General features: G+C 44.1%; 1 protein-coding gene across 5 annotated transcripts in view; it reads right to left on the reverse strand.

Annotated features, from left to right (window-relative positions):
* LOC143152912 (sodium- and chloride-dependent glycine transporter 1) overlaps positions 1-17,061 on the reverse strand; it is a 58,715-nt gene that overhangs the window by 22,372 nt on the left and 19,282 nt on the right. For 4 of the 5 annotated variants that reach the window (XM_076323518.1, XM_076323521.1, XM_076323520.1 and 1 more), the window contains exon 5: positions 5,589-5,869. Coding sequence is in view for 2 of the 5 variants with exons in the window: in XM_076323521.1 (XP_076179636.1) it covers positions 5,589-5,636 (48 nt within the window). In the remaining 3 variants the exon portion in view is untranslated. Of the gene's footprint in view, positions 1-5,588; positions 5,870-8,444; positions 8,900-17,061 lie in introns of those variants that run through there. The other variant, XM_076323519.1, reaches the window with a different exon arrangement.

Below are 17,061 nucleotides of genomic sequence, written 5' to 3' on the forward strand. Positions count from 1 at the left end.
CAGCAGTTCTCGCGGCGATTTGTTAAACGTTTGCCTCGGTTGCTCGCGAACATTTCGTTCCCGCGAATCGATTAAAGCCCGAGGAGCGGGCATTCAGGCAAATTTCATTTTCGTGATGGATTCTGGCTCCGTGCTCGCTCCGTCATCGATTTCCCCTGGAACTACGCGCTTTCACGAACGCCGCGACGATTGTATCGCCGATTGATTATCGCGAAGATCCGAAACTGAATCATCAACGTGCAAATGTCAAACATCGATGTACACTGCATCCGTGCACCGGATCGAATGCTTGGTCCGTAGTGTGCACCGCGATTCAATCGACCGCGTTCCCAAAGTTTCTTGTAATTTCGCGAAGACCTATGGAAGGACTCCGTTCTGCTGAAAATTCGCGTGAACCAGTTCTGTCTAGTTTGAACGGTAACCCGGATCGTGAATGTCGTTCATTTGGTATTGAACGCGTAGACAATGTACGTATGTACGTGGAATATATTTTACAAATTTGTAATATTTTCGATGCATTTCGATGCATTTCGATGCATTTCGATGCACAAAATCTACAGTTCGAATTCAATGTAATGATAACCCTAGAAAGACTTCCAAAAATAATAAGTTTGACTTCTGATGTCATTCGAGATGTTCCGTACGAAATAATAACCGAAATATTATTTCGGTGTACTGTGTATCGTTATAATATATTCGTCGTACAATAACGTATAAAGGTTCTAACCGTTGTTTTGGATCTTTCTTTTTATTTAGAGCTGTACCGTTTAACTGCTTCATGTTTTATTCATCGATCTCTTATTTCATTTTGATGTATGTAATTTTATTCGCTTTTTCCTGTTCGTCTTCTACTAGACATAATCGTTCCTTTACATTTCAGATTGACGCACTGGCAGAGATCCAGAACCACGATCGAAACGTTTATAACGTCGTTATTGTACGAGGGATATTATTTCCTCGTATCGAGTACTTTGATTATTATTTTACTTGTCGATATCACGAGTAGTCGAACATTTAAATTTAAGTAGACGCACGTAGAATTGTGTGTACACGACGCGAAAGCTCGTGCTCGCCAGTTGTGAATGAAAATAAATGATAAGCGATCTGGTAACGCGTGGCACGAGTAATATAAGTCATTCGAGAATCAATACGAGGGCTGCTCGCTGAACGAAGACGTAAACACGAAGAAGTGGATCGTTAACGGAAAATAGCAAAATTCTACTTCGAGATGTACTTTGGATGCACGGTTTTATTACACGAGTGCATTTCTGTTTACTTTACACCGACCACTGCTCAACGATCTCGATAGTTATTTCGCTGTAAAAGTGCGTGTTTCGAGCAAAGCGTATTGTCGTTAAATTTTCATCCATGGAAAGTTGTAGCAGAGCAGAAATTTATCAACGAATGTATATTTAATGTCGAACGAGCTGCTGGTACCAAAATACAGGTAAACGAATGCTTCGAAAAATTGAATGGAAACTAAAACAATTGATAAACCCTTTACCTCCGAGAACGAAACATTGCAATGGCAACTTCCAAAACAAACAAAAATGCTGTGTACTTGTCTCTTGATTCGGTAACTTTTTAAACGTGGTAAAAACTTGGTCGATCGATATTTTGGTGCTCGAGTGAATAAAATACGAGTCCGTGTATCGAGTTTGTTTATTCAGACCGATAGAGATCATGTTTGAAGTCATTTTTTAACACGAGAACCGCTAAGACTTGACGAAGGCTGCACGTACGTATGCAAAATTTGTTTCGTGAATTTACACACACTTTGGATGGCTCTACCCGAAAATAATCCAATTGATAGCTTCCCAAGATACACGTTCGCCAAATTGCTAGAAATTTGGACTATTTATTGCGCAAACCTCGTGTATTTCAATTAGCCCCTCTCCCCATTAAGGTTGTTTAAAATTGATCTCGGTGTTGCGACCTTTCGAACCGGAAACGGTGTTGGAGCGAGAGTAAATATTGAATTAACCATCGATCACGTTTCGCGAAATTAACAGGGTACCTTTTATTCTCCAGGATTCGAGGATCTTGCTCTTACCGCAAACTATAAAGTCAAGAGTTTTAAAACTCTACGAGAAAACGTTAAAGTGAAAATAAAACGAAGCTTCTTCAAACGAACGCCAATATAAGAGTCGATGGTAAATTCGTAGTTGGCTGCAAGACGATGCAATTTTAACCTTTCGCTGCAAAGGGCACATATGATAATAACGACGCCCTAAAATTGTATCGATTAAGAAATGCAGTATTGAACGACGAAAAAAAGAAAAGAAAAACGAAAATGAAAAATTGAATGCATAAAAGCAAAACTGAGTACACAAAGGCGTTGAAGTAGCAACGTTCTTGCATATAATTGTTTAAACATTCAGAATGTTTCGTCTTGATAAATAGAAACTTATTTACGAAGAACGTATCGTACATGTGCCCTTAACCGGTGACAGAGAACGCATAAATACGAACGGAAGTTACAATTACATCCGCTATCTTATTTATTTACTCGTCAACGTTCAAACGAGTTAACACTAATTTGCAAACACTTATACACAAGCTGATAAGTCGACACTTATTTACGAGCCACGTACGTATACGTTCTGATAAATTAACACTGTATAATTGCACACAAGATTTACGAAGGACGTTTATACACGCCCTAATACATTACCACTGATTTACACAGGTCACGTATATTCGGGCTGATAAGTCGACACTGATATACGAAGGACGTATATACACGCTCCGATGTTCACCGACTCACGAACGACCAATATCTACGTTCGAATACGTTTATACTCGTTTAAGAAGGATGTATGTACGCTGCTCGATAAATCGAGGCTCGTTCACCGAGGACGTGTATATACGTCTTCGGCAGGTGACAGAGAGCCTTTAAAACACGTCCATAAATTTCACCCAATCTGTTACATCATCTTCCCGTTTAAACGATAAAACAACCTCGTCGACGATTCATCTCGCGGAACGTTTAAAAATCGTCCCTGAAACACTGGAATATCGAAAAATGTACGAACAGTTCTGCAAGGTCGTGAGCGTACAAAAGGGTTAAAGGGAGAGGATTGAAGAACGAGCAAACAAAATTCGCAGGGTTGTGTAAGTGTTGCGTAGAACGAGGGGTCGGTCCGAAGTGGTTGGCCATTCTTCTGAACGATCGCTCGAGCGGAAAGCTTCGTGCTTGCCAAGTACGCTCGCGCTCGCGTGCGCGCAATTACCATAATTCGCGTTAAGAGAAGGAAACGCCGCCTCGACGGTTTTGAAAAATCGAATCTCTCGTTCTCGCGAGATTCGACAATTGAAAAATCACATTCGCGAAATAGAGAATGTCAAACAATATCAAAGAGCAATTTCGAAATTATCGAGAATCGTGCAATGTTGTAAATGTATAATGTCCCCGCTCGGGTATAAAGCGCTCCAATTCGTCCCGGTCACGTTCCTTTTCTCGCTCTTGAATTCGAGTCAGCTCGTTCAATGGATAAATAAAGTGATCAACAGCATCGTGAATGATTTCTTTCGCAAAGCGTGCACTCGACGAGACAAAGAAAAAGGGACCGAGACGTATATACAAAACGGAACGAAGGGGAAGGAAAATAATTCCACGACAATTCGTACAAGTACGAAACGAAAGTAAATTCGACATATATTTCGTCGATGAAAAGCGCCTGTACGAGGTAAAGCGCGCCAACTGTATCGACAGGAGAGCGTTTAAAGGTGTTCGATCGATGCTGTACAGAAAAAGTACAGAAATAATTAAAAGAAAAAAAAAAAAACAATCCACGAACATATTCACTGTCATCGTTCGATTGGAAAACCGACCCGGGGTCCACGCTACATTTATCGTAATTTTATTTCGTTCGATTTTACAAATGAAATTAATCGACCGGGACAATTGAATATCCCGAATACGTCACGCAGACGAGGGACGCGGAAATTTTATTTGTTTATACGGCCGTAAAATGGAAAATCAACGTTGCTACAACCGTGTGACGGTCGATCTCTCCCGAGATATCGTCGAGTGTGTTAATCGTAACGAACGTGTTAATCGTATCTAAAAACGCGTGTATCGCGCGAACGCGAGGCGAAAGCTACGGGCATCGATAACGAATAAACACTTAAATAAATCAATTTGCGGTTCCATTCGGGAACACGGGATATAGACGATTTTGGTAAGTTAAATCCAAACGCGAAGCTTTCCTCGCGAAAGTTCGACCGATGCGAGAGACCAACGCGCAACCTATTATTCCGAAGGCGAAAATTCGCGGTGTACTTAGCAAAGAGCACACGCCCCTGGAGAAGTTAATAACTATAAACGCGAGTCAGCCTTTGCACAACCGTTCCGAATGCACCAGCCCGAATTTATCACTATTTGGCCAATGAAGAGTTACCGGAAGGTTGTTTAGGTGATTTGAAATAACAATGAAATTTCGAACGCTCTTATAATGGAAATTCATTATGGAAACGATATCGAGCTCGCGGTCGTATAAATCGCGACTTATCCAATTATTTACGCCTTTGACGATCGAAATCGATACTGCTTTACGCGACCGTTAAACGTTAAACATTGGATAGACTGCTCGTAGAATTCCACGAGAATTCGCTCGTGTCGCGACGCAAAGAGCAAAAATCTCGACAAAGATTGTTTAAACGACAATAGAGAATCGTCGGGGAAAGTGCATCTACTGCAGAAAACTGCACCGTGCAATTCTGGAGCAGACGAGACACGGTAAAAGCTGGCACATTCGATCGCTATTGAGAAAACAATCGATAACCTGTTTTTCCTCGTGATCGATTTCCTCGATCGGTGTCGTAATTTTCTCCGCGAATTATCCAGGTCGATTCGAAATTTCGACACTCTGTTCGAGTGATAATGTCCTCCATCGTTGCACTGAAAAATTTCGTTTCGTTCCGTCGAGCTTCGAAAGTTGCTCTTTCTCGAAATTTCGATTATTCTCTTCGAACGTTCGTCGTTCTTACGCACGATCGATATTTAGTAGGAGCAAGAATAGCGACGTTCGATCGGTTTCCAAAAAGTCCGATTTTATTTATTTCGAATGATCGGGGCCGGAGAAATCTAGCTCAACGTGCGACGCGAGGTAAAATGGGCCACGTTGTTGGAGGTATTTTTCTCACACCTATATTAACATTTTTTTTTTTTACGCGAACGCCTCACGTATACTGTTCACAGTACGATATAAGTACTTCGATATAAGTGTTCACTTCGATGTAAGTACAGGACGTATCTCATCGGATATCCCGTACCGTGAAAAAGAATTCCCAAATATTAACCTATTTATCGGTGTTCGGAGTGTCGTTCCCCCTCGAATCTCGAGCACCGAGCTCTACTCGAATTTATGCAGTTTCGCTTAAATCCTGTAAAGGTCGCCTTAAAGTGTTCGACGAGGGGACACTGAACGACCGACCACGATATCCAACGGACCCGGCGATAATAGTGACAATAAAAAAAAAAAAAGGGAACTCCACACCCTCCCCGAATCGAACGATTCGGACGATTCGCGAATTATGAAACGTACGACGATTCCGATCACACTCCACGAGAGAAATTTACTTACGTCCCAGCAATCCAGATAGGGACGAGTCCTTGGTGAGGACTCCTCCATCCTCCAAACTGGCACCGAACGTGTCTACGAAGTCAGTCGAGTCTTCTCCTCTTCATGCTCTGCGTACGTCTGATAGCTCGTACTGGCACATTTATTCTGGACCCACTAGTCCATCGTTAATTCAAAGCTCCCGTCGAACAGCGAGCCGCGCTGGCTTCCATTTCTTCGATTTTCCTGCGCGAATCCCTTTCTTTGATGTTCATTCTTCAAAGAGTCATCCGTCTGTCTGTACTCTGGAAAAAGAAAAAAAAAAGAAAAAAAGAAAAAAACGTGGAATCGAGCTTTCAGAATTCACCGTTTCAGCCGGCGACCTTAAAGCGCTCGCTGGTTCAAAATCTCGATCGCGCCACGACAAAATGGAAACACGTTCTCATTCTCCGAATACAATTCTCCATTGAGATCTATTTTCACGGTCGCGAAACGCGATCGAAGTATATTACTCGTTCGGTCGATAAACGCACCCGTTTCGATTTTTCAAATTCTTTATTATTTTTGTTTCTCTCGATCCCCGAGCTTCCCCCTGTGCGAACGTTCCACGAGAATTTCACTCGCCTCGAGTCGATTTCTTTCTCTATTGTTTTTATTTATTTATTTATTCTTTTTCTTTCACAATCCTCCCGGAGCGCAAGTTTCCGCGAGGACCGAGTCGAGCTATTCGCCCCGATGGAACGTTCTGCGCTCGTTCACGAGACGGTCTCGCGCCGCGCAAACAATAACTATTCACGTCCTAATTGCTGTTATCAAGTTCGCACCAGATACATGGCCACGCAATAACGTAGTTACTCCTTCCAATGCTCGCCGCTTTGTAACTGACAGTCCGGGTCACGCCGTATTTCTAGCCCCCGCCCGCCATTTCCACCGTTCCGTTTCCTCCGCGTTGATTTCGGAACTCGGCCGATATCGAGACAGATCTCGCGGAAACGGTCCTCGCGTTCCGGTACGAAGAGATCCACGTTGAATCGACACCGTGGAAACCCACCTCTCGTTAACGATTTCACCGCGTGAAAAATCCCCGATCGTTGCCCCCTTCCTCGAGAACCTACGACGAAATTACGCGGACGAGATCGAAAGTGAATTGGCGGCTGACCGTTGGAAGTCACGGTGTCGAATCGTACGGTAAAGAAAGAAGAGAAACAACCGCCAACAAATTGAATTTCCTGGATGGAACGAGCGCGAAAACGTGAAAAACGAAAACCTCCGATCGCTCCCGATGGTGAACCGAGCGAGACTCGGCGAGTAACAACGAAATACGCGTTCCAGCAGCGACACGGAACGTTCCACTCGCCGAAACGCGACTACCGAAATATATTTTCTCGAGAAAGGGTGAAACTTGCATTCGTGGAGAGGGTGGTGGGGAGAAGAGGGGGAGGGGCACCGTGACGCGATTCGCGTCGAGCGAACGCGATCGTCGACGCGGAAAAGAACGACGCTGTTAGGATTAATCGAAGCCACGGATAAAGATCTTCCTACGTGGACTCCGTGGGGGTAGTAAGGACGGGGTGGTAGACGAGGGGGCGAGGCTGCAAGAGGATCCCCCGATTAATCGAACGAAGTCGTGGTAACGAGCGATCTCGTTCGTTGGGAACATCGAACGACGACGAAACGGTTAACGTTAACCGTCAGCTGTTGACCTTGTTCGCGGCAGGCTTTCGTCTTTAACCTTTCCGTCCCGGAGAGCTTGTGTGCGGTTGAAGTGCGCCCTCGCTGCGCGAAATTTTATATCTCGTTATTTTTAATCGCCACCCCGCGCGAACCTGTCGCGTTTCTCGCGCGAGAAGAATCGTACCGTTGGAAATTTCTTTTTCCACGAAAGAAGAGAGAACCTCGAACCCTCCCTCGTCCACCTTATTGTCGTCCGGAACGGTTTCTCGCGGTGAAACCTGGCGAACTTGGTCGTGAGCGAGAAACTTGTACGCGAAAATTGATCGACGCGTTCGTGTTCCAAAACCGATTGAATAGTTCACGGCTGGATGAAATTTCTATTCACCGAGTATTCCGCAGGTTTCAATTTATGCACCCTCCGGTCGCAGGGTGGGCGCAAACGTAACGTCAACGCGTTTAATTCTCCCCTGCTGCGACGTCACTACGGTCACGCTTAAATGTCACCCGGCTGATCGTAGCGGTAGTGGTGCTGGTGGCGGTGGTGGTGGTGGTGGTGGTGGCGATGGTGGCGGTAGTGGTGGTGGTGGTTCACTGGTCGCTCGGCGCGTACCTAACCCTTCACGGTCTTACGTAAACCCGAGCACCGATCGTGCGTTCCTGTTCCCTCGCGAAATCCGTGTCGGTCGAACCTGCAGTACCCGAACTCGACGCCACCGACTGGTTGGCGATCACCGCGATGCCAACGGGAATAAACAAAACAATACGAAGAGGTGGGGAGAGAGAGAGAGTGGGGAGAGAAAAATCCTTTCGAATCTCGGTGGAAAATCGGTGAAATTGAAACACCCTCCTCCCTCAGTTCCCGATACGGAATCCACGTTAACGAGACCGAGAGAAATATCGCGCGAAAGGGAACACCGCGAACTCGGTTATCTCGCGCGAACGATACCACCACCGAGGTGCGAAAACGGAGCAGCTGTCGAACCCCCGTCAGAGGCCTGGGGGGGTTGGAATTACCACCCGTGGCGAAGAACACCACCCCCTCACGGTACGAGGTCCGTGAATCACGAAATTTCTCGTTCGCCGGCACCGTTCGGCCATTACGTAATCTCGAGTACGTCGTTCACCAACCCGCGGCAACGTACCCGTTACGAATACAGCTGACGATCACAGAACACGGTGAACGGTCGACGTCTCGGTCACACGCACCTGATTTTTTACGCCTGGTGAGGAAATCCGTGATCGCGTCGTCGCGGGTAATTCGGCAGGGCCGATGGTCGATCAGCTGTGACCGGTAGCGTTGCCTGCGCTGCCATTGGAGAACTAACGCGTAGCCAAGGTCGGCCAGGGGGTGTATAGGACACACGCACTGTCACTGATTTTTCAGGGTCACGCTGGAACCAGCAGGAAACCCGTGGCGGCAGTACGCACGACGTAGGTCCGTCGCGAGCGCACGTACAACGCGAACAACGCGAGGAATCCGCTCGCTCGTGTCCCGGACGCTCGTCGTCCTCGTCCTCGTCCTCGTCCTCGTCCTCGTCCTCGTCGTTGTCGTCCTCGTCGTGGTCGTGGTCGGCTCGACGCGACGCGAGACCGCGAGTGCCCGCGAACCGGCGCGAAGAGAAACGGCGAGCAGCGAAGCGTACGAGACGAGCCGAGGCGGACGGACCGACAGACAGTGGAAGCGGTCCGTGCCCGGGCAGCCAGCCAGCCTGCCTGCTTATGGGAGAGCTTTTCTACTTGCAGCACCCCCAGTCGACCCTGTCGAGCCTCGAACTCGACGGATCGATCGATATTACTGCTCCTGCGAGCTGCGTCCTACCCTAAAACCCTGTGTGTGCCACCGTAGGGCTGCTCTTTACCCGTACGCGAACCTATACAGGGTGTTTCCGGTTCGGACGCGCTCGACCACGGGCCCGCGACCCCGTACCAAGGCCCAGAGATCATTCGAGAAACTCGACCGTTCACGAGTTTCGAAATTACCCGGGTTTTCAGCCGCGCACTGTCCTCGCGAAACTGTTGCTCGCGAGGGGAGAAACAGGCACGGAGATTCTTACGCGGATATTCCAAGGAATGGATTTTTTTACCCGGATGGAAGTTAATGGAAATTTCTGTGACTTTTGTTCTCTTTTTTTCTCGCGTCGAGAACAACGAGTAAATAGCGCGATGTATTTTCGACGCGAAGGGATCGCGAACCTTTGTTAACCCTCGGCCGGTGCGGTGTCGGTGTCGCGATACAGGCAGTGCGGTGGGGTCACTGTGACCCTATTATTAAAAATGATACGTTGCACGGAAAATTATTCGTGGACGTCTTTCGCGTTTAACGAAACGTGCAACGTTCAACGAGTGCGAGGATTTTCGAGCATTTTCTTTCGAACATGACTTTGTGTTTTGGTTTTTTGCAACTCGCTCGTGATTTGGGATATTTGGATGATTTTAGGTATCGTTCAGTGCGTTTTGTTCGATATTTTATACAGAGGGCTTAGTATCTCACGAGAGAATCCGATAGGTATTATCGTTGAAGTCTGGAATAATTTGTATGTTCTATTTTTTCTAAAAAATACCGAGCAACAACGTCCTTCGATTTATCCTTGGACACTTTCGTTCTTCGCGAGGCTATTTTAATTACGTAAGAGCTATTAAAAATTGTAAATAATAATACACCTGTATAGTACGAGAAATTTTATAATACCCAGGGTGCTGCAACCTAATTGGTGTTTTGGGGTCACTGCGACCATGCGAGGAACTTCGGAGCACTTTACGGTCCAACGAATACACCTAGACTGTCACTTTCTCGTAACGCTACTCGGTTAAACTATTTTACGGTTACGCGATGTGCGAAGAATAAATTTTTAGATACAGTCTCGCGTTGGCGATTAGGTCTACGTGTGGGGTCACTATGACCCTACTACACCAACCGAGGGTTACCGCAGGGTATTTTAAAATTAGAAGTACAAATATAAATCTAACAAGTTCGTTCGACTCGCGAAAAGGAAGAAATATGTTTTCGTAAACGGTAAATTCACGAAGTAATAATTTTTTAGATACTAGAGCCTTTTGGTATGCCAAGAACTAACAGGTGGCTTTGAAACTGAAACGTGTCCTCTTTCGAATTAATTTTTTCCACACTCTCGGTGGGACTGAGATTTCCAAACGATGGTGAATTTATATTTTTTATTAATTCGATTCTAGTTTCTTGAGTAAAATTAATAGACGAAAAGAGGAATATACCAGATTGGGTTTCTTAAATAATCAATACGAGGTGTATTTACGATTAGTTACAGAAAAGAGCGTCGATGTGACTAGATTAAAAAGTAGTAAAATTAACGATGAAATAGACATTTTAATAGACGATGCAAATTTTGTGTCGTTTACTCGGTTAGTTATAGTATAATATACATTTTTAAATGTATAATATACATTTTAATAGACGTTGCAAATTTTGTGTCGTTTATTCGGTTAGTTTAACGCGCGATACTCGTTCTTTTAACGATTCTCGAGTTTGTCTCCATGTCCGGAATTGTTATTTCCGTGTTGGTAAATATATCGCGAGTCAGTGCATCTTTTTCTACCCCGATGACTTCTCGCTTCCTTATTACCTTTCGATTATTCCTCGTACTCTCTTCGCCCATTCTGCCCTTCCCCTTATTAGCAGTCGATAAGTTTTACGTATACTATCTCGCTGCTCCGTTTCTCCATCTCGTTTCAAGTTCATTTGATTTCGTTTCCCTTCTTCGTTGGCCTCACCGCGACAATTTTCCACGAGTGCGGAACGATTCCAGGAACTGGAACGGCACGAAACCGCTCTCCGAGCTGGAATAATGACAATTTTTAAAGGGAAAGGAAAAAAAAAACGTCTATCCCCTCGTGACACAATAATGTCAAAATGGAAACACGAAACAACGTGTGAAGAAATATTCGAAAAACGTAACGCCGAGACTCGCGGTGCTCCAATTTTCTGAAATGTCCCACGGAACGTCTTCCGTGATATTAATTTCCTTGTAGAACCGAACGTACCGATTTTTATGCGCAAAAACCTACACAGGAACTACGAGGAGAATCTACGAAGAAAATACAATTCCATCTAGAATTGAAAAAGGAACACGTTGCGACTGAGAAAGAAATTGATTTCGCGAAAAGAGAATCGCGTCGTTAGGTCCCTCGACTTGTTCCCTCGAGATACAAATTCTCTTTGTTTCCATCGAACGACGAACGAATAACCACGATCGATTTCCAAAACTCGGCCCCACTTTCTTCCGTTCGATTGACTATTCCCTGTCCACGATTTCCTCTCCGTCGATCAAAAAACCATTGCTTCGTTTCTCCGTTACTTATGTCACCCTTCGTGCACACGCAAGCTCTTTCCATATATATATGTATGTAAGCCCCCTACACCCCCGCGTCGCTTCTTGCGCGTTCCCTTCATATTTTACGTCCACGTCCACCGACTTATCTATCCTTTCATCGATCAACCGCTCTCCTCCGGTGTCTCCCACACTATTTTCTTTCTCTCTCAGTCTCTCTCTCGGTTCATTACAACGGTACAGCGTAATGGAGCCATGGTGACGCAGGAACAAAATTTTTCATTCCACGCAGCCGGAGCGGTCGGTAGCGTTTCGCGTAAAGCGATGACGTAGACGTCGATACGCATGAACTGTACACAGGAATGTTGACTCTCGTACGCGGAAATGGTATTGAAAAAAAAAGAAGAAAAAATAGGAAATTCGTTATTGAAATATTCCCGGAACACGACGGAACTTCCCACGGAACGTGCGAAAATGTTCCCGGTAAAATTCACCGTTCGTGACAAAAGTGGATTGTTTTAATCGGTCGCGAAAGGTGGCCTGTACGGTTTACCGTGAAATTCGTATTGCCCGTTTCGAACGGGAAACCATCGCCACGGAGACACGTTGTTACGGAATTTTGCGCGAAACTTGCCCGGTGAATTATGCACCTATATCGTAACACGTACGGTATTATGTACAAGCAGTTTCGAGGCTTCGATCCGTAACCGCGTGCTTCAAATTCTATACGATGATCGATTCGCTCTTTATATGGAAAATTATTCAAGCACTGTCAAATTACCAAAAGTAATTTCCATGGCCTAGATAACACACGCCGTTACCCGAACGACGTGAATGGTAACAGTCACGCGAGTGTTATTGTGGGACGAGCAAGAATCCACGGTTCTTGCGCCAGTATTGTGCAAGGGAATCGCATTGTTTCGTAGTCGATGTCATCCGACATTGTACGTCAAGCCGGTGTTCTTCTGTTTCGCGCGACGTTCAACGATGAAAGATATCTCTACGTCGCGTTCGCAAATATATTATCGCGCGTGACGATAACGCGTCTAACTAGATTCCCGCGTTTCGTACACGGATGCGATTCCAACGATCACGGTTGAAAGTTTCTCCAACGAGCAACTCGATTCGAACCTTACAGAGCGGCTCACCGATCCACGCTTATGTGGGACCGTATCGGATCACGAAACAGAAATATTCGAGTCTTCAAGTCGTTTCACCCGCGTACTTTAACTCACGACTCGCGAATGCAAATGTTAAGATGACGGTAATTTAATTTCGTTGGAATGAATGCAACAATGATCCTAAGAGTACCAGATGTCAGTTTTAAGGACTGTCTTTGTGTTGGCGCAGAAGGATCAACAGTTTGGCTGTTTTCCTTTCGGTTTTTCTTTCTAGTTCAGTTCCAAGTCGAGAGTCACGAAGACCACACGACACTCGTTGTTCGCATCAAGGCATATCACTGTACACTTGTTTCTTCGGACTTTGTATTCTCGTGTGTATAAAAACTATACTACTGCATACGCGAGATCCATGTATATCACAATAAACTACATATTATAATCTGAACTTTACAACAGATTTATTTCCATCAGTTACCAAACGTTACATGATCGCCAAAAGTTACTATTTAGCGAACGTCTCTGTAAAGAGTTACCGTTGTAACGAAAGTCTCCGTAGAGAGTTAACATTTATCGAATATCTCTATAGAGAATACACTAGCGTAATTATAGGTAAGAGTACACGACGGGTGACGAACAACGATTCAGACTCAAGTATAGTGGCACAATTAATGAATCTTTATTCGGCAGACAGTGACTTCTATACATGGTTTTTGATCATCAATGATCCTTGTGTTTGGGTTATGTGTCGGTCTTGTCGGAGTGCTTGGTGGACCTCACACTTACAAGCTACCGTCTATGACTCGTTGAACGATTCTTGTGCGACAATTGCGAGAAATCGGGACCCAATTTCCACGGTGATAGAGGTCACGATTGATTTCACTCCGATTCGAGGTATCGTTTAACAGGGAACAGAGTTTTGTACAACGACGAACTCCCATCGATGTCACGACACTGTGTAACTTACATGGCGGGTAACTTTCCATAATTGTGATGAAAAAAAAACTTGTACGATTTAACAGCGAAAGAGGTACGAGATTCTTGAAGAAATTGTCAATTTTGTCGGTTTCTCTCCGAACGAATGAAGTTTTACACAGAGAGAAAGCAATTGTTCTATCCAGACTTCGATAACTTTCGTCTACCTACGAGTTTCGGAGTCTTTATCGCATTGGGTTGTTCGAAAAGTCATTTCGTTTCCCAAAATGGAGAATATATAATTTAGTAAAACGTTTGTACGCTTTAAAAAAATCGTGTTCTGTTTTCACCGAAAGAGAAACGAAATCACTTTCCGAACAACCTGATATTTCGAGAAACGATACCATTCAGTTTCTCGATCAGGGGCAATCGACGATGTCCCGAAAATAGAAACAACACGGAGCACCGTGTACCGAATTATAAATGTTACGTGAACGTGAGTAAAACAGCGGCAAAGATGTCCCACGGGATCCTCTTCTTTGATCGCGTCACGTTGCAATTTAACGACCGTGTTCTTTAGCGATTTCGTCACACATGGCTGCTCACCTATGAAAACCGTTGTCGCTGCATGCCTACGCGTTCTGCTCGAAATAGAAGAATCAAAAAATAGATACGAACGCTGATCGAACTGTAGTAGGTGCTACGTGTAACGTAAAATACGTGAAAAAAGTGAAAGTGTAACCCGTTGATAAACGGACATTCGATGAAACGAAAAAAATTATGATTTAATCATCAAATACTTCGTTTGAGTGTACTCGTGCACAGAAATGGTATTACACACTTTGCAATACTGTATCGTTTATACATCGTTCTCGTCAGACTCTATCATCCAGGGAAATAGCCACACGTAGAATTCAACAGTACCTAAAAGGTTAAACGACGAATCGTTACCCTTGATCTCATAATATTATTATACGTATAACGAGGAACGCATCGTGAGATACGATACCGAACAGCCAGGATATTTGGAACACGATACCGTCGAACCGAAAATTATGCGACTGGATAGCGAAGATCTAGTGCGTATGAAATGTGACACCGTTGACATAAGATTACACGGATCGGATAACAAGGATTCCAGGGGCATGGGAATCGATGACGAAGATGCTGACGACACGGAACTCGTTAACAAAGGATACTAATTCCCTTACAGACTGGACACCGACGACGGTGAAGCTGTTGGACCCGATAAGGACAATCCTGGACCGGTGGTGAGTCCGACGAAGATGACAGGAATCGTGAGACCGAGTGGACGGTGCTCTGGTCACTCGAGACCCGAAAGAGATTACACGAAACACGAGGAAGACAATAGAGACGACTGCAGACTCGTGACATCCTTTAAGGACGATGACCCAAATCGTACGACCCAATAAAGAAAACCATCCGCTCGTGGGATCCGATTGAGAGTAGACTTTGAGATCGGAGACGAGATGATTTTACATTTGTTCGATGGAATAGAGACTATCAGGAACCATTAGGGATCGTGTAGGGGGTGGTACTGAATACGCGAGATTCGATGGAAACGACTCTGTACCAGCGAGGAGCAAAAAATAACGATGTCAGGATCGTGTAACTTGATAAGGTAAAGCTTGAATTTTTGGGGGATTTAATACAGGGGACTCGAAACTCACGAGATTTATTTGTATCTAGATGCAATAGGACCTGCAAGGATCTTGGGTTCGTGTAGAGGTGGATCAGTTGGGTATCAATGGAAATCACTTCAGATTAGCGAGACTAAAAAGGAATGCTCGTGTGATCTGATAAAGTGAAACTCGAACTTTTTGAATTAAATACAGGGAACTCCAAATTGATGAGATCGTGTGCATTTAGATTTAGATGCAATAGTACTTGCAAAGAAAGTAGACCAGGCAGTTGGAGCTCGATAGGAACAATTCGTGAACTGTCGAAGTTCTTCAAGAAGGACACCTGCATCCGATAGAGGGAACTCTAAACTCGTGAACTAGAAATTGTAATCATTTTACATTCGTGTCAAAGTACTCGAGTCCTATAAATCAAAGTTGTTTATATCGTGTTCCACGTGATCAGAGTTGGCAATATCGTGTACCGATACTCCTGTATAATCGATAATGGTTTCCAGGTGCAATATTATCGTTCTACACGATGCCAAGATACTTAGTGTCGTAATCCATGAATCTGGAGCCATCTTTTACGACTTCGAATCGTCTCGAAAATTTAGAAAAGATTAATTTCCTTCGAAAATTCTTTTCCATTACATTCCAGAACATAGAATACAAACTTCGAATTAGTCACAAATTTCAATATTTTTTGCTGGTACTCGCGTTAATATGAGAATACAAAATTTCTTTGAAAAGGTATTTTCACACCTAGAAACGTTTCACTGTCGAAAGAAAAAATAGTTGTGTTCTTAGTATCGTTTAAAAGTCACATTTCGAAAGGTTTCGAATATTTTTGAATTTTCGAGACGCCTAATTTCCCTCGTTAAAATTCTATATTACGATGTCTTGGGAATTGATACCGAGTACAATCGATTCGGAACGTCTCTATTTTCTTCATCGATTCGTCGGTTAATGTTATATATCTTACTACTTGTAATGTAACACCGCTTTGTTTCACGAGTCGCGAATTTTTATTGCACACGTTGTTACCACGATTCTGTTGATGTCGCAGATCCGGCAAATTTTTCGACATTTACATTCACATGACACGAAACGGAAAGAAATATTCAACCGTTCGGGGCGATCTAGGTCATCGGTATTCACCACCATAATCCCGGTATTATCAATACCAGTCCCTACAACGCGAGAATTAACGATATCGCTTTGTGACAGACCGACTCTCGTCCATATCGTGTTCCGTAACATAGTGTTTATATCTTGATGTCTGAAACTATTTCTATACTGCTCTCGCGACGAACAGCTTCTGCATTTCGTTTATCAAGTCATGATCTTTCGATCATTCTGCACCCACACCTGAACCTTGTTACTCCTCTTGGATTTAAGATTTTACAACTATTGGATCTGCGTACGAAGAAGAAGATTACAAATTAATGTTCTTGCAACACACGTGTGTAACGTTCGGATAACATTGTCGATGCTCTTTACTGCGTCGCGGTGTAATGTCATGATATAAGGGAATGTGTTCCATCGATTTTCTATAATTTGCGTTTTATCGCGGGATAATATTATACGAAAAATGTATAGGGTGGACAGCTTTGACCGTGCATCGACGATTCAATTTTCTGTATTTTGCCAAATTTTCAATTCGTAAAATATTCGTCGTTACAGATCGATAAAATGGAACTCGACGAAACTACACAAGTAAGAGGGAACAGAAACTACAATATAAAATTGTTCAAATTCTTGTAACAACGTAGAAATTTCAAGTCTCGTACATCAAATTACGAAGAATTAAAGAAAAATGTACTCGATGCTGATCTGATTCAACCCA

The sequence above is a fragment of the Ptiloglossa arizonensis genome, chromosome 11, assembly GCF_051014685.1.
Source record: "Ptiloglossa arizonensis isolate GNS036 chromosome 11, iyPtiAriz1_principal, whole genome shotgun sequence".
Taxonomy (NCBI): Eukaryota; Metazoa; Arthropoda; class Insecta; order Hymenoptera; family Colletidae; genus Ptiloglossa; species Ptiloglossa arizonensis.